Here is a 26,969-nt window from a genome sequence, read left to right on the forward strand (position 1 = left end):
GCTGTGGCTACAATACAGCTAGGTTTGATATCCCTCTTATCTCTTTTTCCTCTGGAGTCGTCATAATTTAGAGGACATAGGTAGGCATTGAACTTGCAGGGTATTAAAGGGTTCCCTGGTAATTTTCAGGGCCTGCATGATGTGATGATGATTCTTCATAACTTGTGTCACAGCATCATGACTTTGTGTTGTGAAGTATACTCCAGGGTGCCATTCAGTCTGGGGGCTGCTGAAGCACCAATGTCCTGTGGCAGGATAGCAAATCTGTCTAATCTATCCCTCATGTGGCCCTTACCACCATAATATCGGAGTACCTAGTTCAAGAGAATTGAAAGCTTACCTTCCTTCCTCATGAACCTAAGAATTCCCCTACTACCTTTCCTCCTACATTGCCCAAGAACACCTCTTCCCATGATATCCGGTGTAAGGGCTCTAACTCCCCTGGGAATCTTAAACCTCACCCCTGCAACCTTAGATGACCCACATGGACAGCTATCTTTGTCCCTGCCCCCTCCCCTCCCACACACACAAACACACACACACTTGTTCTCGGGATTAAGCCATTATTATGCTAGGTGGTAAAACATCTCCATGGTCCTGAGGGGAGCATTGTTGATATTAATAACTGGGTAGATGTTCGCATCCCCTGGCACAGATTGGTACGGTACTTTCAGTTTTCCCGTCAGTGTGGAATTGGATAAATACTCCTCTGTCAATGTCATGAAATGCATCCATAAGGACAGCCAGAAAAGAGATGGAAAAGAGTTTGGGAGCCAGCATGCAATCTTGTTTGGTGCCACTGGTGACTGGAAAGGGGTCCGATATCTCACCATTTCCACTACTCTGGCCATCATCCCACCACGGACAGACCGAATGGCAGAAATAACATTTCGCAGAGCATCCAAAGATGAACAATAGAGTCCAGAGTCCCTCACAATTCACAAAGTCTAAAGCTTTAGCTAAGTCAATGAACCCCACGTTGAAGTTTTGCTACCTAGGGAATATGTGGTCACAGAATGCTACAATTGATGAGATTACCAATTACACAGCTACGGCCCAGCTCTGCATTTGGAATGCTGTCACACCTCCTATGGAATGGTAGGGGGGTTAAAATAAGTACTAAGCTAAATGTCTATCAGGCAGTCATGCTTACAACACGTTGCCACCACATTAGGAAACTTGATCAGTTCCATGTGCACTGTCTTTGGTCTGTTTGCAGGGTCAAATGATAGAACAAGACTGGCAATATCTAAATCCTTAATTGTTGTTGGATGTCTGGCATCCAAAGCATGTTCATAAAAGCTCAGCTAGGTTGGTCTGGATCTCATTCCTATGGCTGACTCAAGAATACCTAAGGCCATATTTCCTGGTCAGCTAAAGTAAGGCGCCTGGTCTCGTGGTAGCCGGTACAAACAATATAAAGACACACTGAAGTCAAACTTGAAAGCGTCTCAAGTTGACCCAAGCAACTGAGAAGCAACAGCCCATGACAGAGCAAGATGGCATCAGGTCTCCATTAACGGCTTTGAAGCAAGGCCCATTAGCGCTTTATGGATAGCACAATGCAAAGAATACAACAGCCTGCAGCGGACGCAGGCAATCTTGTCTGTCCCACACGTAACTGTGTTCGCAGTTCTTGCGCTGCGTATACGTGTTCACCTATAGCAGCTGCTGCATCCTTGTATGGCACAACTGATGTGAGGCTCTGTCAAGTCATTGTTGGGTGGAAGAGTCACTTTTCATAGCAGTCAGTAGATCAGTCTTTTAAGAAATACATAGCCCCTGATTTTCAGGGCCCCCACAGCTTCTGTGTGTTGCTCAAGCAGCACAAAGAGGCTATAAAGCTAACTTAACTAGTCTCCTGAAGATTCTCTCCCTGTAGGGGAAATCCCAGGGTGGTACAGAGCCACATGCATAGCAGGAATCCATAGCACCTTTGCTTTTTCAGGCATGCACGTGTGTATGTATATACGTACGTGTGAGAGTATGCTGCGGAAGCCCCTGTTCTACTACAAAGACACAGGAAGGGACTAGTTTAATTTTTTAAGTGGTCAGATGCTGTGCAGCAAACAAAAACACTGTGAACTCTGTTGTTTACCTGAGGCAGCCCCTTGCTGGGAGAGCAGCCCGTCAAGGGCTTCTCTGAGCAGCTTTGCTATAGCAAATCAGTTACCATGGTCACGGAGGGAAGGACCATGGTGTGACAATACAGCAGCTTCAAGTTGTGTGGATTAGTAAAAACAACGAGGGAGCGAAAGGACCGGATTTATTGGGGTGCTCGGTGATGTACCCACCTATGTGGAGACACAGTCACCTTGTCACACTGTAAGACACTGGTCCCCAAACTGTGGGGCATGCCCCCCTGTGAGAAATGTTCAGGGGACACAATGAGGCCAGCCGCTGGGGGAGCAGGAAGGGAGCCCCACCCAGCCCTGCTCTGCCCCCAGCTCTGCTCCGACCCAGCCACAGCTTGGGCCCCAGCCATGGCCCTGCTCCCAGCCCTGACCATGGGCTGCGCTCCCAGCCCAGGTTCCAACCATGGCCCCCTCCTCACCATGGCTCCCGACTGCGGTTCCTGGTGGGTGGGGAGGTAGACAGGTTCCATTACGTATTTGGGGATCACTTCTGTAAGCTCTTTGGGGCAGGCGTGGTCTTCCTCTGTGTTCTAACAGCATAAGGGAGCCCTGGTTGGGCCTCTAGGTGCTGCAGTGTAAATGCTAAATTACTGCCAGGGGAGCTTGCAATCTACTTCACACATGGAGTTGCACAACCAATTCAGCTGCGTTTGTATTTTCCTTTACGAACAAATCCTGCCACATCTGTATCCATGGGCTGTTCCTGCAATAAGACTGTGCAGGATAGTGTGTGGGGCACCAGGACTTCAGTGGAACTATGGCAATTTACGCTAACAGAGAATAAGGCCCTCTGCTCCCAGCCTGAGTAAATAGGCTGTAGGAAAGAATCAGTGGATGCCAGATCAGTTACTGCTGATCTGTGAATCCTGCAGGCTGATCCTCCTAGTCATGGAGCTAAAATCCCCACTCCCACTTCTCCTTTAGCTTCCAAAATCTGCCTGGAACATTTCTTCATCCCTGTTGCCTTTCCTCTGAAGAATGAGCCTGTACAGAATGGGGCTTCATGGGATACAGGCATTGTAAACCCTTTGAGTGGGCACCGCGCTCTCTGTGCTCCACTTCCATATGGTTGTGTTGAAGTCACCGGAGTGATGCGATTTATGCCTGAGCGGGATATGGCTGAGGATTTGCTGGTTAGTGCAGGATGCTTAGGCCATGTAGTCAAATGTGCACAGTGCCCCACATATTGGTAGGGAGTCTGGCTGGACAAAGGGCTGAAGGGCACAAGGATTATTTGTGTTGCTCTGCTTTATGAGCAAGGGATTGTTTCAATCTGTTGCAATCTTTACCTTCTGTCTCCCATTCCAGTCCCCACACTCTGGGGAGAATATGCCGGATATTAGCAGTGATCATTACCTCCTATTATCCTGTATCATGATACCTTGTTCAGCTAAGAAATGAGCCCTTCTGTGTAATGAACTCCATAGGGCCTTGGGGAAATAGAAGGGGAAACTGGCTTATGTCACTCAGGTAACAGGAGTGTGCACTAAGGAAGCATTGTTGTTTTGCAGGAATAATTGGATCGAGCAGCCTGGAGACCATGGAGGGGGATTGTCTGAGCTGCATGAAGTACCTGATGTTTGTTTTCAATTTCTTCATATTTGTAAGTGTTCTGGAAATCTCTACCCCTGCGTGCTCTCTGTCTCCCACCACACCCCATCTCTAAGTTTCTGTCAGTCTCTAACTCCTTGGTGTTCCCCTTAGATGAGCTGACAGGATCTGCTGTGCTTTGGCAAAGTTGCCATGATGCAGAAAGATCCCTTCAGCTTTGTATTAACCCTGACTTAAAAGTGTACAGCTCCAGGTTCAGCTAGCCAGCGCAGAGTTTGACTCAGCTGGCAGTGAGCCCGTGGAGAGGATACTACTGCTAGCAGCTAACAAGGCCGATGTTTGTAGCACCTAAGGAATAAGGTTCTAGTCCAGGCTGGTGTAATCACTGGCTGTTTCTTCCCATGTAGGGGAAGCACAATAGCTGTTGAGGGAGGGATTTCTTTCCCTTCCCCGCTGGAACCCTCTCCTGTACATCTAGGGAGTCAGGCTCTGCACAGAGATGAGGACTAGGGTGTGTGACTTTAGGCAGGGAATATACAGCTGGCACAGGTGACATGGTAATCTTAAGAAACAAAGACGCTGCTTGCTGTACGTGTCCCCAGTAATGGGAAAATGAGGGGAAAGAGCTGTGGAGACTGCACTGTTCGTAAGCAGAGTCGCATGCTTTACAGAGAACGTTTGCTGTGGAGCAAGAGCACTCAAAGGGAACTTCTTTGGACAAAATCTGCTGAAGAGTCCAGTCTATCATCGGACTATTAACTCTCTGCTCTTCTCTTCTCCTCTCTCTCCCATGGTAGCTGGGAGGGGCCTGCCTGCTGGGCATTGGGATCTGGGTCATTGTAGATCCTACAGGATTTCGAGAGATTGTGGCTGCCAACCCTCTGCTCTTCACGGGGGCGTACATCATGCTGGCCATGGGAGCAATGCTGTTCCTGCTGGGCTTTCTCGGCTGCTGTGGTGCTGTCCGTGAGAACAAATGCCTCCTGCTTTTTGTAAGTGTCCCAGCATTTCCTCTGTCATTCTAGTGTCCTTGGAGAGCATGGGCTATGGTGTTTTGTTGGGGAGAGTTATCGTGTGATACTGGATCCATGTGACCATGTCTCATTGCAGCCTTTCTTCTGTTACATAGTTAGTAGTGTTTAAAGCACTTTAGTATACAGTCAGAAATGCAGACAGCTTGATTCTCCCCTGCACCCAGTCTCTGTGTGGGCCTAGTGGAAATGGGGGCCTGACTCTCTGTTGCCCAACTCTGGCATAAGTTAAAGGTGCAGGGGCCAGTTTTAACTTCTGTCACTGACACACAGTCCCTCAAGAACCTTATGCTAGTTGCGAATCGGGTGTAGTGGAGTCTCACTCTACCACAGCCCTCCCTTTCCTTGCAACACCCTCTTCCTTCCTTTCCCCAGAAGGGAAGTACAGGAGATGGGGAGATGCCTCTGCCACTTTGTGCCAGCAGAGATTTTCCCTGTCCACAGGGGGAATTCTCCCATGTGAATCACTAAATGCCACATGACAAAATCCCAAATCTTCCGAGTGGAGGAGGAAGTCCTGTCACCACTATCACAAAAGGAAATAAGCAAAATTAGTTGTTAGTCATTTAGAACATGGCTATCTCTGGGGTTTGTTAGACTTGGGCACCGTCGGACCTGCAGGGGCAGTAAGTTCCAAAGAGCAGGGCCCCCAGCTGAGAAAGCAGTTCTGCCTGTTCCAGTGCATTCTGCTCCAGTGACCATCAGCAAGAGCATCCCTGCTAATCTTAATTGCTGTGATAGGATGTGAGGTAAAAAGCAGGCTTTCTAATAAACAGGTTCCACACTTTAATGATTGTCCCCAGCACCTTAAATTGCACCTGGCAGCAAACAGGGAGCGTGGACTGGAGTTTTGTGCGTATAGCATCAGCCCCAACTGAGGGCGCATGTCATTTTACACTTGTGTGTTAAGGACATATGCCTGTTTATCCTGAATGCACATTCATATTGTACCAAAACTGTGGCCACCAAGCATTTTTAAGCCCACTATGATCTCTCAGAATTTCATGGCAGCAGCAGAGGAAGAAGTCTAATCTTCCCACACCTACCGCTTGAGCTAGAGGAGAATCTCCTTCAGCTTTCTACAGTAATAGGGCCCATCACACACAGCTGAGGAGTTTTGATTCCTTCTAGCAGAAGGCCGTAGTATGAGCACAGCCTTATACGAGCCAAATCATTACAACACATACTCATGCACGTAGAACCACAGATTGCCCCCGCCCATTCCCTTCTGATGTAGAACATGAACATTTTCCTTACCCTGGGCATAGGAATCATTAAGCAGCCCTTACCAGTATTTTACAAGCCATATAAGTAGATACTGGGCAAGTCATGAACTTGTGGGTAGATTTCCTACTGGGCCATTTCAAATAGAGAACGTGCAGAGTAGAGTATCTTAACAGGGTCCTATCAGTTGGTATAAACCTCCCAGCTCAGATCTGCTTGGTGGACTTTCCATTGCATCTTTAGATGGGTGGCTGATCCTATATACATCCTTCTCCACTTCTTACAAGTCCCAGATTTAAAAGTTTCATTGACCAATTTTCCCTTGAATTACAGGGTTAAACCTTAAACTCTGTGTGGGCATCACGCACTGTTTAGAAACTCTTAACCACTAAAATAACCATTTTTGACTTCTGCCGCAAGAACTGATCCTGCAGGGTTTCCTGCCATTATCTCTTACTGGAAAACATTCCCAGTTACGTGACTGAACACAGAGCTCTGTTGTTTTGTTTCTTGTTTTTATCAAGTACAACCTTCTGTTTCTCCCTCGGAGTTTGTTGGTTGTTTTTAAACCTTGGTTTTTCAGTGTGTTTTGTAATCATATCTTACTCACAGAGCCTTGCAAAAGCACCAGCAGCTGCTGCCCCACAGCACAATTTTACCAGAACACGAACATTAAACTGGCTGAAGGAGAAGCTGGCAGTATCCCTGGAGATCTGACAGACTCCACTGAGCTAAATTCTCCTTTCCTTTCCTTCCCCACCTCTTCCCAAATTCCTCCTTTGATGATAGCACATGCTTCCCTTCTGGGAGTCAACTGGTTTGAGCCTTCCCTCACTCACCCCCAGGGAAGACCAGGAATAAATCCATTGAAGTCAATGGTGCAACACCAGTATGAACTTGATGTAATGGAGTGGAGAATGAGGCCCCATAAGTATGAGACTAATTGAAATCCAGTCCTTATGAGAGTTAGAACTTCAGTCATGTGAGGAGATATCTTGGGCTATTTTTTGGTATATGAATGGTGCAATCTCTCTTTAATTTAGGACTTCCAGGCTGACCTCAATGGAGTTGCACCAAGCCTGAATATTGTCCCTAGTGTTCTAGTTATATTGCAGTGCAGGCAATTTCATGGTTATTACTTTTCTGCTTCTCAAAGATAGTTCTAAGCCCGGCTGCTTCATTTATTTACTTTTATTATTATTTTATTTTACACTGGGAATCTGAAAAATAGATGGGGTGGAAGTAACATAGGGCTATGCAGCAGGGATAGTTAAGTGTAACCATCTAGTGAGGAATTAGCATGATCCCTTGTTCAAGGCAATCCAGGATGTTTTGGTAGCAAAGTCAAATTGCTGTTTAAGAGGATGTGGTGACGTCCCATTCCCTATTATCCCAAGTCCACTGGCAATAAAACACCTGTTTAAGTGGGTATGGTGAGGTCCATATGGTATCAGATGCATTCCCAGCATGTACTTTGTTACAGACCACACCAGATGCACTTGGAAAATTTGAAAGTGTGGGAACCAAGAGTCTGGAGGGAGTTAGGCTTTAGTTGATGGAAATGCAAATAATCTGTAAATTTTTCCTTGTGAGGCTGGAATATCCATGCAGGAGTTGGGGAGTAGTGTGGTTCCCAAGGTAATAGGATCGGGGGAAGGTGCTTGATAAAATCAAGTCCATGTACAAGTTGTTCAAAAATTGATGAGTCAGAGCTGCCTGAGAGAGATTTCACATTGATACATAATGCATGTCTGAAGCTTTTAGCTCAAATGTACACAGGAGGCAAGAGGGTCACAGAGACAAGGACAAGTAAGGGAGATGCTTCTGCAGACAGGTTCTAGATTCTGGCCATTGTTTTTGCAGAACCTTTTGTTTTTCTTGGTGCTGTTCTATTCTGGTAAGAAACCTCACTGTTGTATTCAACCTGTTGCCGCAAGCACCAGGCTGCCAAGTGCTTCCGGCCACCTCAGGCTATCCCAGCATTGGACACACAAAGCAGCACACTCAGGCCTTCTGCACATTAGAAACAAACTAATCTGTGGAATGTTCTAGAGCTCTTAGCTACTGCTGCCCAAACTTCTCAGAGAGAATGTGTGTCTTACACAAGCACATGAACACACTTCAATTTTTTATGATTTTTTTTTTTTGCTTGTGAATAACATTTCCCCATTGGTCCAAATTCAGCCCTGGCATAAGTGGTGCAACTTCTGTTGACTCCAGCTGGGTGGATTTAGCAAAATGTGGGTATGTATACATGCATAATTTTTAAGAAAGGAAAGAATGATATATCATCAGTCCCTCTTTCTCTCTGCTCCTGCTCCCAGCCCCTGAAATTGTCACCCTGAGGTTTGTGTCCTTTGAGAGAGAGTTGCTTTCTCTTTCAGGTGACTGGGGACTGTATTGCTGAAATTCTGGCAGAGCTAAAATGTCAACTGGCAGTTGAGATGCAGTGATAAGAGATTCAAACATGCCAATATGTCAAAATCAAAAGTGTTTATGGAAACGTATGACTTTAATTGGGAAGATTTCTCAGGTGGGATTTCTGGTCAAAACAAAATAGAGACTCACCACAGAATAGCCAACAACAAGCTGGCTTGGGTGGTCATCTGGGATGTAAATCATGCAGAGCAGGGATTTGAACCGGAGACTCCCACTGGGCTATGGGTTGTTCTGGGGTGAGTGGAGTGGCTGTTCTCTCTTAGTTTTCACATACAAATATTTAAAAAACTCTCCTTTTTGTTCTGATGCAAACAAAAACAAAATTCAAAACCTCAATTTTTTTTGCAAAATAGAATTATTGTTTTCTTCCCCTAACAATCACTGTTGACATTTTTACAGTGAATATGGAAAATCCAAGAGGTCTGCACTGTTCAAGTGCAAGCCAGTTTGGGGATGATAACTGATGCATTATGATCGCTTAGATAATCTATGAGCAGCTGCACCATTGCTATGCTGGCCCTGCATTAGTGTTTGGGTGAAAGTGTATCTGCCAGTAATCAATAAACGAACATGTAATTAATCCAACAACTCTGCTAATCACTGATCACCTTAGACGAAAAACATTGGAGATCCTTTGATGGATGGTGCTGTAGATTTGCATAGTATCTTTAATTCAAATCACTACCTCTCTGCCCTCCTCTTGTGAAACTAAAAATAGAAGCAATTTCTGAATGGGGGGAGTGAGCCATTTAGCAGTCTAAGGCAATGAGAACAGATTATAGTTCAATGGGCCAGTGGGTCAACGAACAGGAACTATTAAATTTAAAGCCCTGCTCCTCCAATCACTCCTGTTCTGTCATCTGACTCCAGGAGCTGTTTCTTTTGCTTCCCACTCAGGAGCAGGAAGGGAGATTGGAAAGGGCAGTGGATACAGCCCTCTAATAGGAAAAAGCATCTACAGCTTTAATAATTGACACAAAAAAAGGTATCCTGTCCATTCCAAGGAGGGAGTTTGAATTCTCTTTCTATTGCTGAAAACTGTTGCTAAATCACAGGCAATATGTTCCAGACGTCATTCATAACACATGGTCTAGGGATCAGAAAAATCCTTCTGGCCCCATCCAACTTACTGCTGTGTCAGAAAGGCCCTCACTGCTCTCCTTCCACAGAAACAATTCCAGGTGTATCTTGAGTTCATTTCTAGTTCTTGCTTAAGCCACCTGCATCAGTAACTTGTTCCATATGTTTATTATTCTCTGTGTCATGCAGTCCTGCCTGTGTCCTCTATTTACTCCTCATTTCCCCATATCAGGCCAATCCTAAATCATTACTGAGTTCTCACTCCAGTATTGAGAACATCCTGAGGTTCTTAAATCTTGAAGGAATTACATTTATACTCCCTTTAAGGATGGAGCCATGTAAAGGGGCCATATTGTAATGAAAATCAGGCCTTCAAGTCTTTGAATCCTGTTCTCCTTCACGGTTATGGTTGTGTTTGTGAGTTAGGGCTGTGGGATTTAGCCTACTTAGGACTGGCCTTTCTACAGCATTTGTACAACTTTATATCAGTTTAGAAATCAATGTTGTTAAAGTGGTTCAACCCCTTAGTGTGGAAATAGTTCTAGCACTACAAAGATGCTCATATCAGCCTATCTAAGTACCCCTACATTTACAGGAATAAGCTGTGCCATGTAAACACTTTTATACTGGTATAACTTCATCTGCACTAGGGAGTTGTACTGCTTTAATGATATCAGTTCCTAAACCAATACAGTTGCTGTTGTACAAATTCTGTGTGTAGACCAGCCTTAGACTGTCCCTAGTTTATGCCCTTTCACTGACCCACACACACACACACACACTCACTCTCTCTAAAAAAAAAAAAAAAAAAAAAAGCTTCATTCTCCATTTTTTCCATTGCTTTGGTGATTCTGAAAACCTTTGTTCATACTGTTTGTGACATATACCTAATGGCCGTCTGCCTCTTTTCTTTTTCTTCCAGTTCTTCATGTTTATTTTGTTAATCTTCCTGGCAGAGCTCTCAGCTGCAATCCTGGCTTTTATCTTCAGAGAACATGTAAGTACTATGTTGTGGACATGATGGAAGCACTCTGAGCCCCTGTGGGGTTTTGCTCAGGTGGAGCTCAGCTTCAGTTGGTGGTTTGTGTGTCTGCTGAGCAAGTGTTTGTTTAGAATATCATCCAACCAGCCATGTTATTACCCTTGGCCTGAAGAATTTCCAGCCAGTGAATATAAACTAACCTAACTTGTGCTAGGTAGCTGGTTTATATACCTAAGAGAGATGCTGTGAGATACATAGGAGAACGGCTGAATTTTTCAGAGTCCAGATTCATGTGCAGGGACATCACTGTATCAGAAGTTACAAATATCCTTAAAAGTTAAAAATATCCTTAGATATTTTTAAGGTCAGGCTTGACAAAGCCCTGGCTGAGATGATTTAGTTGGGGATTGGTCCTGCTTTGAGCAGGGCGTTGGACTAGATCACCTCCTGATATCCCTTCCAACCCTGATATTCTATGATTCTAAGTTCATTTTGAGCCTGGGCATCAAAGTTTGGATTTCACTTCAGAGTTGTACACTTACTACTGAGCTGAGAAGTGACATTTTCCCAGATGCTACCTGAGGGAACAAGTAGAGCCCACAGAGTTGTTAGTCATCTCTTCTCTCCCTGTTGTCACCATCTTGGATTCGACACTCGGGGGGCAAGAGCCCAAATAAACACACCAACTGAAAAGTGTGGGTGAAGCATAGGTGGAGAATTTGGAGTGTGTGGGAGTGTAGTTGAGTGTGGGAGTCCATCAAACTGCATTGTCATTGGCTATCCTAGAATAACGATGCTATTTTAATATTTGTACCATATTTTGTTGTTTTAATTGTGCGGTGCACTTAGTGTGGCAGGTGGGCCCTATGGAATCTAAGTAAACAAATCCCAAATAGAACTAAGTCTGACCCTCAATTGTAAGAACTGCTGCTGCAGTATATACTCCATCAGTGGGGAGGAGGCTGCCTTTCTTGCATGCTCGAATGTGTAATCCATGGATTGGAAGGAGGCATATTATCTCTAGCCCTCCTGATCAGAAAGGCAAAGCACCAAGTTGAGGATGGCCTTCAAGGAGTGTTATGAGAATCAGTTAGATAATGTAATTTCATTTCTTATTATATTTCCTATATAAATGTTTCAGTATATTTACAAAAGAAGACAGGGAGCTTAGGGTGTATGTAAGGGGACCTTAAATCTAGAAGGTAATCAGATACCATGGTGATCACAGTGGTATAGTATGTGCTTGGAAGAATTTGGATTAATTGAAAACCCAGAATCCTCTCTCTAGGCTTGTGACGGGGTGGGACTCACCCCTCTGGCGCCTCCCTGCTGGTTGTCATGGGAATTAGCTCTGCCCACCAGGGTGCCCTCCTCTGGTAGTGCCTCGCCACTGTCACTTTCGTTCCAGGACCCACACTACTCCCAGGACTGCAGCATCCTCCTCAGTGACACTGCCCTCCAGCTGTGCCACACTCTGTGTTCTCTCCCCCCCGGGGGACTTGTATTCTCCATCCAGCCACTATCTCAGTGGCAATTACAGTTCTTTGTCCCAGGGCCACTTCCCATGTGGCTCCAGCATCCTTTTCTGCCCTTATCTCAGGGCCTCATCCTGCAGGCCTTGGCAGCCTTCCAGGAGATCTCTCTAGCTCCCCTGGTCCCTGCTTGTAGCACTGAATTGTCCCAGGGGCTGGGTCTCCTTACTCCTGCTAGGAGACTGGTTTTCTCTGCTCAAACTCCAGTCAGCTACTGAACTCTGTTCTGCCCTGCAGCCCTTCTTATATGAGCCTGCCATGCCATGATTGGCTACTCCTCTCAGCCCCTTTCTAATTGGCTGCCTATTGTGAATATTCCTTGCGAAAAAAAACTCTAGTTTATCCAGAGAGCTAGTTGCTCATCCCTGTAGAAAGAAGTGACCCATGGAACTACAGCAGCATAGTGACTAGTTAAAGGGGATGCAGCGGCCCGTGGCTGCTATTCATAGGGTCCTTGGGCTGGGACCCAGAGTAGTGGGTTGGATTGGGTCCCCCACCCCCTCACACCCCCCCAAGCCACTAGGGAAGTGGCTTAAGCCCTGAGGAAGGGAGTTGAGAAGGTCCAGAGAAGGGGCTGCATATTGAATTGTGAAACACTCCCAGAAGGAGATCAGATGGTTTAGTGGCCGAGCTGGAGAGCTGGGGTCAGTGAAAGGCCCAGAGTAAATGAAGACAGTGTCTCCAGGGAGGAAGCCCTGTAGGTAGGGCCCCATACCAGGGCTGGGACAATTTAAAGATTGAGCCCAAGAGGGCTACAGAGATAGGGGTACTGAAATAGGCCCCAGCTGGATTGTGTGCCCTGGGAGGGGTCTGTTTTGTTTCACATACAGGCTGTGTGTGAGACACTTTGGGGCGGGGGGGGGGGGGGGGGGGCTGAGTCATTGAAAACCCACCTGAGAAACCACCAACGGAGGTCACCGCAGACTCAGAAAGTGCAGGCACACACATCTGGCCAGCAGGCACTCGTGAGAGGTGGGTGCCATCCCATTACAGGATGTCTAATTTAAAACCCTTATGGCAATAAGGGAAGGGAGCTCCGAAAATTATCTTTCATTTTCCATTGTGACTGTAAATACAATGATACATCTGTCTGTGTAGCTGCTGCCATTGGGGTGCCCCCTCCACACCCACAAAATGCCTGACCCTGATGAGGAGGAGAAAGAATGGGACTAGAGAGGGTATGTTCAGCAAGATCCTGCAAGCCAATGCTGTATTGGACTGTGAACAAGAGGGCCTGGAGGGTGAATATTGCAGAGAGTATGGAGAAGGAAAGAGCAGACAGAAGAGAGAATCCCAGCAGGAGAGGGAAATGCACCAGGACATAATGAGGCTTCTTTTAGGCAGCAAACACAGATGCTGCAGGCTCTGATTGACTTACAGGTCCAGCAATCATGTGCTTGCCTCCCTTTGTCATGACTGGAGAACTCCGTACTAGCACCTCTCTCTATATCCCCCAACGTTCCACATGGCAATAGGGGCTGCATCCCTACCCCTGCCACGCCAAGCTGGGGGACAGTAAGGGCAACTGCAGCTTCACATACACTGACCTGTGAGAGCCACGGTTGGTGTATGTGTAGCCAAAATGGACTGAAATGGCCAGGAATGTTTTCTACCTTTCTAATTGTAAAGTTCTGTTCCATTAATTTATTTTTTAGAGTTTGTATTGTACTTGTTTTTTAATTGCACATGATTGTTGCACTGTTTTTGGTACACAATACATATCTATTTTATTTCAATCTTATGAATACATTCATCTTTATTACATCACAACATATACTGCAGAATGCCTGGTGCTACTCAAAGCACCCAGTACTTGTAATTGTACAGGACCACAGAACTCATAAGTTCAGTGAAAAGCACAGTGTAGTAATTATAAATGTACAGCAAGCACCGCATAACTCATAAGTGCATTTAAAGACTGTTATATTCATAAATGTACACGAAGCATTACACAATAACAGCTGCCAAAACTTCAGGGCCAGGTAGGGCACAGTCCACCACACCACATTACTGTGGATGATCATTAAAGTGCTCTTGCAAGGCATCCGTCTGCTGCATAGTTTCATGCTGAGCTCTTCTACTCACCTTTTTGTCTGGCTCTTTAAACTCAGCAGACAGCCATTCCACCTTCACCCCAGCAGCAACTTTCCCCCCTTTATCTACAGATACTGTGTAGGGAACAACCACTGGGATATTTTTCTCACTGAGATTGAATCTTGTGAGTAAACCACACCAGTGTCTCTTCAATATATCAGAAGCAGATTCAGCTGTCATTCTGCACCCTGCTGAATGGGTAGTTGAACCTTTCCTTGGTGCTGTCCTGATGGCCAGTGTATGACTTCACAAGCCTGGAATGCAAGAGGTAGGCGGGGTAGCATTTCAGCATCACAAAATGGCAATCCACCAATCATGAAAGAATATCCCTGCTTGCAGCTTTCCCAAGCAGTCCTCTGTTCCTGATGATGCAAACATCTTGCACTTTCCCTGACCAGCCCACACTGATATCTGTGCAATGTTCCTGATGATTAACCAATGCTTGCATAACTATAGAAAAGTAGCCCTTTCTACTGGCAGGGGGAGGGATAGCTCAGTGGTTTGAGCATTGGCCTGCTAAACCCAGGGTTGTGAGTTCAATCCTTGAGGGTGCCATTTAGGGATCTGGGGCAAAAATTGGGGATTGATCCTGCTTTGAGCAGGGGGTTGGACTAGATGACCTCCTGAGGTCCCTTCCAACCCTGATATTCTGTGATGTACTGTGGCAAGCTGGGCAGGTGCGAAAATACGGATGGGTGCGCCGTCTATCACCCTGCTGCACTTCAGGAACCTCATTGCTGCAAATTCATCCACTATGTCCTGCACATTGGCCAAGAGTCACAGTCCTGCATAGCAGGAGACGATTAATGGCCTAAACATTTGCATGACAACGGTCCCCACTGTGGATTTTCCAACTCCAAAATGATTTCCCAGCAACCAGGCATTGCAGGTTTCCACAGTGTGGTCACCACTCGCTTCTCCACTGTCAGTGCAACTCTCAGTCTTGTGTCCATACACTAGAGTGCTAGGGTGAGCTTGGCACATGGATCTAGGAATGTGGCCTGTTGCCTATGAAAGTTCTGCAGCCACTACTCGTTGTCCAAACCCGCATTATGATGCGATCCCACCAGTCACTGCTCATTTCTCAGACCCAGCAGCTATGCTCCATCATCTGCAGCTGTTCCATGAACTCCACCACCATCCTTGAATTGTTGTGGTGGTTTTTTGCTATGTCCTCAGAAAAATAGCCATGCCCCTATTGCTGAGGTTCTTCCTGCAGCTCTGCAAATACTGGAGGATTGTTCATCCTGTGTTTGCAACATTCATGACAATAGTGCTGAGCTGGGTGAGCTTCTTGCTTCTGTCAGAGATGATGGACAGTGAGAAGTGCCACGCAGGTTTGTGGGATCTTAAAAAAGGTGTGAAAATTATGAGATATGAATGACATGGGATTGAGAAAGTTGCGTTGTTTGGAGCTTGACCCCTTGTGTCCAGTGCCCCTGCACAACTCATTTCTGCCCCCCCATGCATTGCCTAAATTTCTACAAAAGACAGTGTACCACAGGAGATGGATGGCACAATGGGATGCCTACCTGTGGTGCACCATGCTGTGCATCAACACAAGCGCTCCTAGGGAGTATATGCAGCGCCAACGCAAGAAGCTGAGTGTGCATGCACACAAGTGATATACTAACTGCAGCAGCTTTATGCCTACATACCTTATATCGATCAGTTTGTTGTGTAGACAGAGTCTAAGGCTCGTCACAACTTAGCCTCTCCCTAGTTGTCTCTGGTGCTTCTTGTTGCTTTGCCCCCTGCCTACGTGTGATTGTAGTCTCCTTTACCCATTTGTCTCTCTAGGAGCCTTTGCATTTCCTTTCTTGTCTCCCTTGTGAACTAGTCCATAAAGGCAAAATCCTGTACCCCTTCAAGTCCCTCTTCAGATCAAGACTCACTGTAATGACCACAAGAAGCTGCCAACTAATAGTGAATAGCAGGCGGCTACTGGTGACTTCTTGTATTTATCTTATTTATTTGGCCTGTGCAGACTCATGTTGTTGTTGTTGGTTCCTCATCTTCCTTCCCATTTCCCTTCCAGTTGTTTGTTACAGCTATTTATTGTGTCTTGTCTGAGACTATAAGCCCGTTGTGGGCAGGGACTTTCTTTTACTCTGTCAACGCAGCACCTGTCATAGTGAGGCCCAATCCTGACTGGGGCCTCTGGGCACTACTGCAATGGACATGTTAATAAAAATAATGTGTAAATTTGTCATAGCTCATACACTGAGTGTTGCAGAAACATGTGGGTGAGCAAGTATAGAAGGACCTTGTAATAAGGCAGATTTGATTTACTCCAGCCAGGCTACACTGTTGTTTGTATAACAGTTTTATAAACCCAGGAGAGAGGAAATAGTTGGAAAGCTGATAGCAAAATAATACTATATTTGTACAGTAGGATGGTCTGTAGGGATAGAGGGGAAGACTTTTTTTTGTTTTTGTTATAAGCGGGTGGTCTTTGTATCCTTGCTTCACAATTAAGCAGTAGGGAAAGAACAGTGCTTTGTAAACAATGGGGTTGCTCCATTCCGAATGAGAGTGAGACTGTGCCTTAGTGGGAATAGTTGCAGCTCTGTAAATAGAGGTTACAGCATGGGGGGTCTAGGATGGTCTGGTCAGTGGAGCTCTTGCGTTAAGAGTTCTTGAGAGGATTGCTCCAGCAAAGCACAAGAAGTGGGCCTCACACATAGAAGTGCTGCCCTTCCCCCCACACACACTGCTCTGCAGATTCAGGTATTTCTACACCAGGTTTATCTTTATAGGGGACAGATAACTAAACGTTAATGAATAGGCTCTTGGGGTACGAGGAGACAGCTTGTGGTGACTGACTGCACCTAGTTCTGGAACAGAGGCTAGGTAAACATATGGACCTGATGCTCCTTTCACTTACACCAGTATAATTCTGTTACGTCAGTGGGGTTTAGTCCCAATTTACAGGGGGTTAGTGAGAGAAGAATCAGGCCCAGTGGGGGTATGATCCAGCTGTCCTCATGCAGGAAAAGCTCCCACTAACCTCAGCGTGAGTTCCATGACTGCAGGAGCAGATTCTTAGCTCTGTTCTCTCTGGCTGTGCATATGTAATTTATTATCGCCAGTGAGAGTCACTGGATGGGAGCAGCCCCCTACTGTGGCTTGTCAGCATGTTTGTATTCCTCTAGGGCTCAACGTGGCCACGTACCAGTGCTTTCAACCCCCAATGAAGCCATCGGAAGTTGAGGATACTCACTACCTTGCAAGATCAGCCCATTAGCTGGTTATTTCAGATAGAGTTGGCTTTGAATTGGGTTATTGTGTTAAAATCTGTCTATGAAGTAACAAGAACCAGATGAAACCTCCATCAAAATGGCCAGCTGAGGCATGAAAAAATCTTTTAGAAAACCTACAGTTTCTAGAGGTGGACATCTCCTACTGCAGCAAGTTAGTGGTTTATGAACAAGAAATTGGGAAGAACTTCAGAAATTCTACCCATTGCCCATTCACAGACACGGAGTCACTGGAGACAGCTGTACATGTGCTAAACTTAGCTTGCAAGGTCTCTTCGTTTGTTCCCTCCTCAGGCTTCTTCTCAACAAAGCCTATTTTTCTGTTGTACTTTTTTAAACATCCCCATCTTGTGCATTCTGTGGTTTGGGAATTATTTGTGATTCGTTTGGCTTTTGTCTGTGGCAGTGGCTCTTAACCAGGAGTATGTATACCCCTGGGATACACAGAGGTCTTCCAGGGGTACATCAACTCAACTGGATATTTGCCTAGTTTTACAGCAGGCTACATAGAAAGCACTAGCAAAGTCAGTACAAACTAAAATTTCATATAGACAATCACTTGTTTATCCTGCTCTATACAATGAAATGTATGTACAGTATTTACGGTATATTCCAATCATTTTATTTTATAATTATATGGTAAAAATAAGAAAGTAAGCAATTTTTCAGTAGTAGTGGGCTGTGACACTTTTGTATTTTTATTTCTGATTTTGTAAGCAAGTAGTTTTTAAGTGAGGTGAAACTAGGGGGTATGCAAGACAAATCAGACTCCTGAAAGGGATACAATAGTCTGGAAAAGTTGAGAACCAATGGTCTATGGGTTAGCCCAAGGCTGGGTGGCTGGACAGCCTGCCTGCCAGAGGGACAAGGCTTGATCTCTGTTTGAAACTATGTCTGGAAGTAAGTATTTGAACCGTTTCTATAAGATGGTGCTCAGACACCTTTTCTCTCTAGTACTGAAGCACGTACAAATGATGGGACAACCCAGACATGGTAGCAGAGATCTAGGAGTGAAGGTCAATGTTGTTAAAATAATTCATTTCAGAGACAAGTGGTTAAAAAGTTATCCTGGTTACTTTCCACACTGCAATGTGGAATGCAGATGCAAGCAAGTGGCTTTTCTTGGAAACTCCTTAAGTTGTGTGATGCTGTTGTAGTCAGCGTTCTACTCTGTATGAACACAGTCTCTAGGTGCATCCAGTGACACAGAAGTAATGGATAGACTCCCAACTGCTCACTTTCCAGACAGAGTGCAATACAACTTTATCTTGTATAGCATCTTGCCTGCAAACTAGCTCCCAGAACGCTCTACTGAGTTAAATAATACAGTTATAGTGTTAAATAATTAATAGCGGAGGGAGGAAAAGAAATGAAGAATCAAAGACGAGGGAGGAAAGAGTTGTTTTCTGCTGAGATTTGAAATGAGATGAAGAGTCAGTGAGGTGGGGAGAGAGGAGGGGGTGTTCCAGATAGCAGGAGTAGCAGAGGAGAAGGCTCTCACCTCACTAGCAATGAGAACTGTGTGAAGTGGACAGAGTGAACTGGGGCTAGAGGAGGAGAGAGGCTAGAGAGAGACATGGTCTGAGAGACAAGAAGGGGAGCTTTGAAGTGGATGCTGAAATGCATGGCAATCAGTCATGAGATTTGTTTCCCTCACCTGTTCCAGGTAGCCTCACGGTTTCCTCGGAGGGTAGTGGGGGAAGGAGGTTTGTGAAGATGCAGCACTCTGTTTCATCTGGGTGCTGGTTATATTACTCCATACGATGATCAGTTCCTTCTATGAACAATAAATTGAGAGAGAAACACAGCCCAAACCAAAGGTGACTTGTCTTGGGCATAGGACCTGCTTCTTCTTTGCCCCTCTGAGGCCTTGATGGGAGGAACACTGATGGAATTCTTGGTTTTTTTTTTTTTTTAAAGACTGGGTTTAGTGTGTTTTGGGTAACAGCTCCACATGGAGCTTCTTTCATTCTCTGCAAGGTGCGTTTGTGTTTAGCGATAATATATTAGCACCCATATTGGAGAGTCAACAAATTCCCTCGTTGGGCAAAAAGGCAATGCAGTAGGGACAGTGTGGGCTAGTGGATAAGGCACGCGGCTGGGAGTCAGGATCCCTAGGTTCTATTCCCTGCCACTGTACTGCTGTTTGATCTTGTGCAAGACACTTCAGCTCTTGGTGCCTCAGTTCCCTCAAATTGAAAAATGATGCTTACCTTCCTGTGCAAAGCACCTTGAGCTCCATGGAAGAAAAGCACTATGTAAGAGAGAAATCTTGTTGTTAGGGCCTTTGTTCCATCTGAATAGCTCATGGTATCATACACCGAGGTACAGAAACCTCATTGGCTCCTTTATTAGCCTCAGACAAAGGGGAAAATGAATATGGGGTTGGGAATATCTTGTTGACTTTTATTCTGTTTATTATGTTTTTATGTATTTATTTAAAGAAGAAAGTCACTCATGCAGCCCCATCTTTAACATTTCTCTGAACTTCGGACATTTGAGACAAACTACAGTTTAACAGCCACAAAGGGGAATTGCTTATTTTTCTGGAAAACATGCCCCCAGTCTAGCCTTGGGCTTTGTTTTAGGCCAAGCCTCATAAAAATCACACACAAACTCTGAACAATTTCCTCTGGGATCACTCCTGTCAAACTAAAGGTTTCACTTTATATTCAAATGACTCTTTCATTTCAGACCCAGCCAAAGGCAGCCCGTTGGGATTATTACCAACTGTAATATTAGTTTCAAAGTCTGCACTTAAGAAACAGACAAGCCCCAATAAAAAGCTGGTGTTGCTGTCTCCCTAGGATAAGCGCCTGGGTGGGTAAATCATGCAAAAGAAGGGAAGGCAAGCAGAGTGCTGAGCATATGGTTTCTGCACCTTCTAACCCAGCCATTCCCAATGTGCTGATTTCTCAAGGGAAAATCCATATCTTGTGTGATTGGTGGCACTCAGAGTTTCAAAAGCACATAAGTGTCTTAGCCTAAGTCCAGGAGTCAGATTCACAAGAGGGACTTAGATGCTGCAATGTTGAGACCTCTCTCATTTTTTCCTGTTGAAGCTGTTCAAGTAATGCGAATAATTACACAGTAATTGGGACGGGAGCTGGAAGCTGGTCCTCACACCTCTTAGATGAAGCCCTAACAACTAGGCTACAGAATCATTCTTTATCTGGCCCAATGAATATTGGTTTATCCACAGAGGAACAGCTTCAACAGGAGAGACAGACCTGTGCCAGAGTACCCGGTAGCCCAATGGTTAGGGGGGCACTCCTAGGAATGGGGGAGACCCAAGTTTAAATCCCTGCTCCACATCAAGCAGAGGGAATGGGGATTTGAACCTGAGCTTTCCACATCCTGGATGCATGCTCTAACCACAAGGCTAAAGTGTATTGTGGAGGGTGATACCACCACTTCCTCCTCCTCCTGGTTATTTGGTGAGGGTTTAGCTGTGCTGACAGCATGCCTACCAGATCGGGCCCTACAGGCGGGGGACACCTAGTTGGTGAATCGCGCTGGAGTTTAGGCATAAGTTAGGCTCCAAGGTGCTGGGCGGTGTCAGGACTGACTGACTGGGCACACGCCCAGCTACCAAAATTTAGGCACCTTGGAATTTTAATGGCAGAATTTTAGATGCCTATAGAGTTAGGCAGCAGCGGAGCAGGGGTTTTGTGAATGCCCGTGGCACCTCAGTGTTGGACTTTGGTGCCTAAAGTGGCAGTTAGGCAGCAAAGTCCCCCTTGGAATCCCATCTTGTGGAGCCTACAGGTCACAGAAAGTCAATGGGACTCTTAAATTTTAGAAAATGGTACTCAGAGTCAAGTTATATTTTAGTTCATCATTTAGATTTTTAAAACTGGCCTGTACAAAACCTGTCAGGGAACAAAAATAAAAGAGTGAAACTTTGGCCACACTGAAGACAATAGAAAAATTCCCACTGACTTCAGTGGGGTCAGAATTTCACTTAAAGTTTCCATTAAGTTTTGTCATAAAGTTCCAGTGAAACCATTGATTTTTTTTTAAAGAAATGCACCCACCCCTACAATGTTTGGAACTTCCACACTGCATCACATAGAACCTGAAAGCAAACTGACTTGTGCTATTTTTATTTATTATATTTACAATTGCTTGTTTCACGTCCACAGTGCATTTTGACACTGAATAGTGCACAAAACAAAGTGGTCCCTTTCCCAAAGGGCTTACAGTCTTGGGCCCTGATCCTGTAGTATATGAGCCGGGGTCAGACAGCTGTACTTATGTGAGCCCTGTTGACATCAGTGGAGCTCTGGGCTGACAGACAGGTCTTGCCTGTGTGGATCACAATGCAGAATTGAGGTTTTAGAGAGAGAGAGAGCGAAGACAAGACTTAATGGTGCAAAAAGGATCCCTTAAAGTTTTTATTATGAAATGACAGCAGGATTATAAAATGCCTCAGAGTTTTCAGTTTAACCAGACTTTTAAAACTTTATTTTTACTGTTCCTCAGAAAAAAGGTGATAACTAAACATAGGATTTGATTGTTTCAAGGTCTCTGTTGTTGTTGTTTGTTTTACAGATACTTTGAGGGAAATTATTATTATAATTTTTCTGTTTTACGATAAACAAAAATAAACCTGATTTTACTAATTTTCATTGCCCAAGCTGAAGGAAATGTAAAAAATAAACATAAATGGTGGAAATGCAAAGTGGATTTTTAAAATTCTTTCTTTCTGGATCATTGTTAGTACAGTAGACAAAGAAATGCGTTTTCTAATATCTACTGTTAAAGTTGACAGTGACCCTTTGCGTTTTATTACCTGGATTTATATCCATCTTTGTTCACAGAAGGTACAATATTAGGGTGTCATTCTGATCTCACTCACACTGGAAAAATCTGGAGTAATTCCACTGAAGAAAAATGGAGAGTTATACTAGTGTAAATGAGAGGAGAATCATGCCTTTCAGATATGAATTTTCCAAGGTCTGGTAGATTTAACTGCTGTGTTTATGTGGCTTTTCAGATCTGTCTTTAGTGTCTTTAGTGTCTCTTTGTTATATGAAGCACTTTTAAATAGCTCCATATATAAAAAAATTAAAAGAGAATGTTAACTTAAAAATATATGTAGAAATCAATTTTTAACTTTTAATTTTAAACAAGTCCAGCTGGTTTTAGCGAACAAGTGCCATTCGCCATGGATAATGCTAAGGTGCAGCCAGCATTTTATAGATGTCAGTGTTTCCCCTACATTTTATAAAAGCATGACCACTGACTGTAAAACTGAAGATGCAGAAGAATGCACAACAAAGGGAGCATTGGGTGCAAAATACTCACATGCCAATCAGTATCGTCAGGCATAAAGACCCTTCCACATGCACAACTGTCCAGCCCTTGCACACAACATGCACATAGTGTCATCTAAACCCTGCATGCGTAATGGGCTTTCCACACAAAGCATGAACTCTTTTCAGGCCTGATCCAGCCACCACGCAGGTAAATGTAAAGAAACCAGATTACTTCATGGGGCATTGCATTAGGCCAGTGGTGGGCAACTTGCGGCCCGCAGGCCTCACGCGGCCCGTCAGGGTAATCTGCTGGTGGCCCATGAGACAGTGTTTACATTGACCATCCACATCACCGTTCCCGGCCAATAGGAGCTGCGGGAAGCAGCGTGGGCTGCAGGGACATGCTGGCTGCCACTTCCCGCAGCTCCCAATGGCCGGGAACGGCAAACCGTGACCACTGGGAGCTGCGGGCAGCCATGCCTGTGGACGGTCAATGTAAACACTGTCTCGCGGCCCACCAGCAGATTACCCTGACGGGCCACAGATTGCCCACCACTGCATTAGGCTCTTAATCCCTTGCAGGCTTCATCTTCATACTTGCCTGTAGTTGTGGTTTGAACTGAGGGGCAGATCTGTTACAGCTTGATCCTGCAAGAGCCTGCTGAAAGCTGGTGAGCATTGTTAACTCCCACTGAAGCCAATGGGAGTTGCAGGTGTTCAGCACCTTTACGGAGGTGTTAAGCACCACCACCTCACATTGGGCCCTTAGTTTCTAATTGAGCAGCAGATGCATTGTTCACTGTCAAAGGATGCCAAGCTGATGTCCATGCACCAAAGCAGGGAGTTCCTGGCTTATAAAATAATTTTAGTTTACTCTGTCAGGTGCTAACTGCACAGGATCTCGTATCTACACTTAGATTTGTAATGAATAATAGCATCACCAGAGTACTTTGAATTGAGGTGCTGGCAGTAATTTGTGTTCTGTGTATTTCAGCTGACCAGAGAATACTTCACCAAGGAGCTAAAGAAGCACTATCAGGGGAACAATGAGACTGATGTCTTCTCTTCCACCTGGAACTCGGTTATGATCACAGTAAGCTGATTTGCTCCTGAATCTCCTGGTGGCAGCTAGCTCTGTCACTAATATAAAGGGAAGCATTGCCCCCGTGCTGTAGCCTAAGCTTGTCTGCTGTGAAGCATACATTGCTGCATACAAACCAATCTGGACTGTATTTATCAATTAGGAGTTAGATTAAAATTCTACCAGCAACAACCCCTTGTAAAAGTGATGTAGTATTTGAGCTGCCCGCAGAAGGGGGAGAGTGCAGTATTGGAGACAGTCAGCTAGCTGGATGGTGCTGGGGATGGGCCATCACTGCAGACCCTTTCACCTCTAGGATTCTGCTTCAAATCCAGGTTAGGTCAGCTAGGGCCAAAAGTTGTTACTATCTCATGGTTTTTCAATGGCCCCGGTGAAATGAGTTGGTGGCTGATAGTTTGCAGTGTTGTTGTAGCCATATTGGTCCCAGGATATTAGAGAGACCAGATGGATGAGGTAATATCTTTTATTGGACCAATTTCTATGGGTTTGAGAGAGAAGCTTTTGAGCTGCACAGAGCTCTTCTTCAGGTGGCTTATAGTCTAATTACTAGTATGGAAGTACTGGCCATCTTAATTGGGACGGTAAGCGGGGAAGTCAAGGATTGCTGTAAAGTCTGAATTCCCCTCTCCTTTACTAGAAGTTGTCCCCCACTCTCTTCTCCAGTTGCAGGAAGTAAGGGCTGTGTTTGTGGAAAGTTTGCATTAGTACAACCCATTCTGTGCCTATTCGGCAGATAAATACATGACATCAGTCTCCACAGCTTTCAATTCAGTTTTAAAATGAAAGAAGAGAGCTGCCCTTAATGCTGATTCAGGAATTTAAAGAAGAAGTTTACATTTGATGCATGAAACGTTTAAACTTTTTGCAGCCTGAAAGGTGGTAGATGCAGCAAATCACTTGAGTGCTTGCAGTGGCCCTTCAGTGAATCGTCTAGTGCATTAGAGCTGGCATGGGAGGAAGCAGCAGCATCTTGGATATCAGCCACAGGGAGGACTGGGAAATAAGGAGCCTGGATTGTATTCTGTGCTCTGCTACTGATTCACTCTGTGATCTTGAGCATGTAGCTTTGGCTATGATGCAGAGCCCATTGAAGTCAACAGCAAGACTTCCAGCGGGCTTTGGATCAGGCCCTTAATCTCTGTGTCTGTGTCCCCATCTCGGGATAATGATACTTTATAAAGTGGTTTGAGATCAACGGATGAAAGAGGTGCCAGGATAAAAACACAAATGCAGCCACATTGCCCTCACTCTCCCTTCACTGAACACCGACCCTTCACACCCCACAAAATCATGACTTGGAAAGGATTTGTGGTGGTTCCTTTCAGAAGTGACAATATGGAACCTATGGATTTCTGTCCTTCCTGTGTCCCTCCCTAGTTTGGCTGCTGTGGAGTGAATGGGCCAGAAGATTTTGAAACAGCTCCTCATTTTCGACTCCTCCATTCAGAATATGTGGTACCGGAAGCTTGTTGCCGGCGAGAGCTCCAGACCCGGGATGGGGCATTTGTCAGCAAGGAGGACTGCCTCATGGGAAAAGACACGTACCAGAACCAACAGGTAAGGGGAAATAATCCCGGAGCTGACAGGTGCTTCACCCTGAGCTTTAAACAGACTATGGTATGGAAGCTAATGGGGTTTATGGGTCCCTTTCATGGTGACCATAACTCAGTTCTTAAACATTCCTAAATACCTAAATAAACAATGGATTTACACTGCCTGCCAGCTCTCGGTATCAGTGTACAGCCTGGGTCTTGTTTTGACAGTGTCCTTTCACTCCATGGGCTTTAAATATACTGCAGCAGCACGACTTTGTGTCATCAATAGCAATTTGCATATTTCCCCAAATCTAATGGATGAAGAGAGTTGGAGTCAAAGGATTATGTAGCTTTTTGTTGCATTTTCCAGCCTTAAATCTGCAGCTGAACACTTGATTCTTGTATTTGATTCTTTCACCTTCTCTCATTGTTATTGCTATTTACATTGCACAGAGTCTGATGGGTCACAAAACTCAGGAAAGGGCCATTTATGCAGTTATTTGCTTAAAAATAAACCCCAAATCAATGCTCTTGAACATGATGCAGAATCAGGCGTTGCTCTTTTTGCATAGATGGCAAGACACCCAGAAATTAAATACAATCCTAACCTAGATCATTAGTGACTGAGCATCATTGCCATCTGTCAGCTGTTTAGTGACCCAGGTTTGGAATGAGTTTTGTTCCTACCAGGGGAATGTCAACACCACAAAGAAACCATGTCTACAATCAGAACTTATTGTCACTTGTTGGCCCTTTCAACAGAGAGGTGAAGATTGAATGGGCGATGGAGTTTCAAGTGCCCTCTCATCACTGGTGATGGTCCCTCCAATGCAGGAGATAAGCGCATTGGCAGAGTGGGGGGAGAGCAGCTTGCATTGTTGTGCCCTTATCATTCTGGTTCTGGAGATAAACAGACTATTTCACTCTCCCAGGCTCTCAGTCCAGCACTTTCCATCAGCCCAAATTTTAACAAGGACATTCAGTATAATGTCACTTTTTTCTGGCCTACACTTTACTGAGCCTTCTGGTTAGCCAAATCCAGACTCCCTACCCTGTCCCCACCCCTACAGAAATATGCACCCTACACTTACCCAAAACCGTCATGTTTCAAAAAACTTTCAGCAAAACGACTTGTACTTTGGCTGGCTCTTGCTAGTTTTCACCCAGCAACAATGGGACAATTGAACTGTATGAGAGACTGCCGCCACATCTCCCTCTTCTAAGCAGCACTGGTTCCATTTCCAGCACTTGACAGCAGATTGCAGATTAGTTTAGAACCAGTCTGTGAGCTGTTCCCCCGTCTGGGTGAGAGATCGTAGCAGACGCTGCAATGCTGCTTCTGCCAGATCTGATTGCCTCAAGCACACAAGGGAGAGAGAGAAGCAACAAACACTCGAGAGGGGAAAAGACATTAATCTTGACAAACAGGGCTAAAGAGGACAACAAAAATGTCTCTCTTCCTATTGTTGCATTTCGGTTTGTGGTGTCACTGGAGCATATTGAGTCCATACGTTCCCATCTCAATCCTTTGGAAAGGGAGATTCTTGTTACTCTGTGTGTGTTAGTGTAACATGTTGACTGGAGAAAGAGCACGTGAGACAACTGTCAGAAATAGTCCTAACCAGTAAAGGAGGAGGGAGGTTCTTTGAATGTTGTTTGAGCTCAAACATTCCTGGACCAAAGTCAAGTTCTTGGCAAGCAGAGCTGCTAGGCGGATGCTGGCCTAGTTTGTGTTGAAAACTT

At 45.1% G+C, this 26,969-nt stretch overlaps 1 protein-coding gene across 7 annotated transcripts in view; it reads left to right on the plus strand.

Annotated features, from left to right (window-relative positions):
* Positions 1–26,969, plus strand: part of TSPAN18 (tetraspanin 18) — a 177,684-nt gene that overhangs the window by 146,543 nt on the left and 4,172 nt on the right. For all 7 annotated transcript variants that reach the window (XM_073348079.1, XM_073348077.1, XM_073348075.1 and 4 more), the window contains 5 exons: positions 3,647–3,738; positions 4,484–4,678; positions 10,383–10,457; positions 23,584–23,682; positions 25,069–25,248. In XM_073348079.1, coding sequence (XP_073204180.1) covers positions 3,676–3,738; positions 4,484–4,678; positions 10,383–10,457; positions 23,584–23,682; positions 25,069–25,248 — 612 coding nt within the window. In that variant the 5' untranslated portion in view covers positions 3,647–3,675. The remainder of the gene's footprint in view (positions 1–3,646; positions 3,739–4,483; positions 4,679–10,382; positions 10,458–23,583; positions 23,683–25,068; positions 25,249–26,969) is intronic.

The sequence above is a fragment of the Lepidochelys kempii genome, chromosome 6 (assembly GCF_965140265.1).
Source record: "Lepidochelys kempii isolate rLepKem1 chromosome 6, rLepKem1.hap2, whole genome shotgun sequence".
Lineage (NCBI taxonomy): Eukaryota > Metazoa > Chordata > Testudines > Cheloniidae > Lepidochelys > Lepidochelys kempii.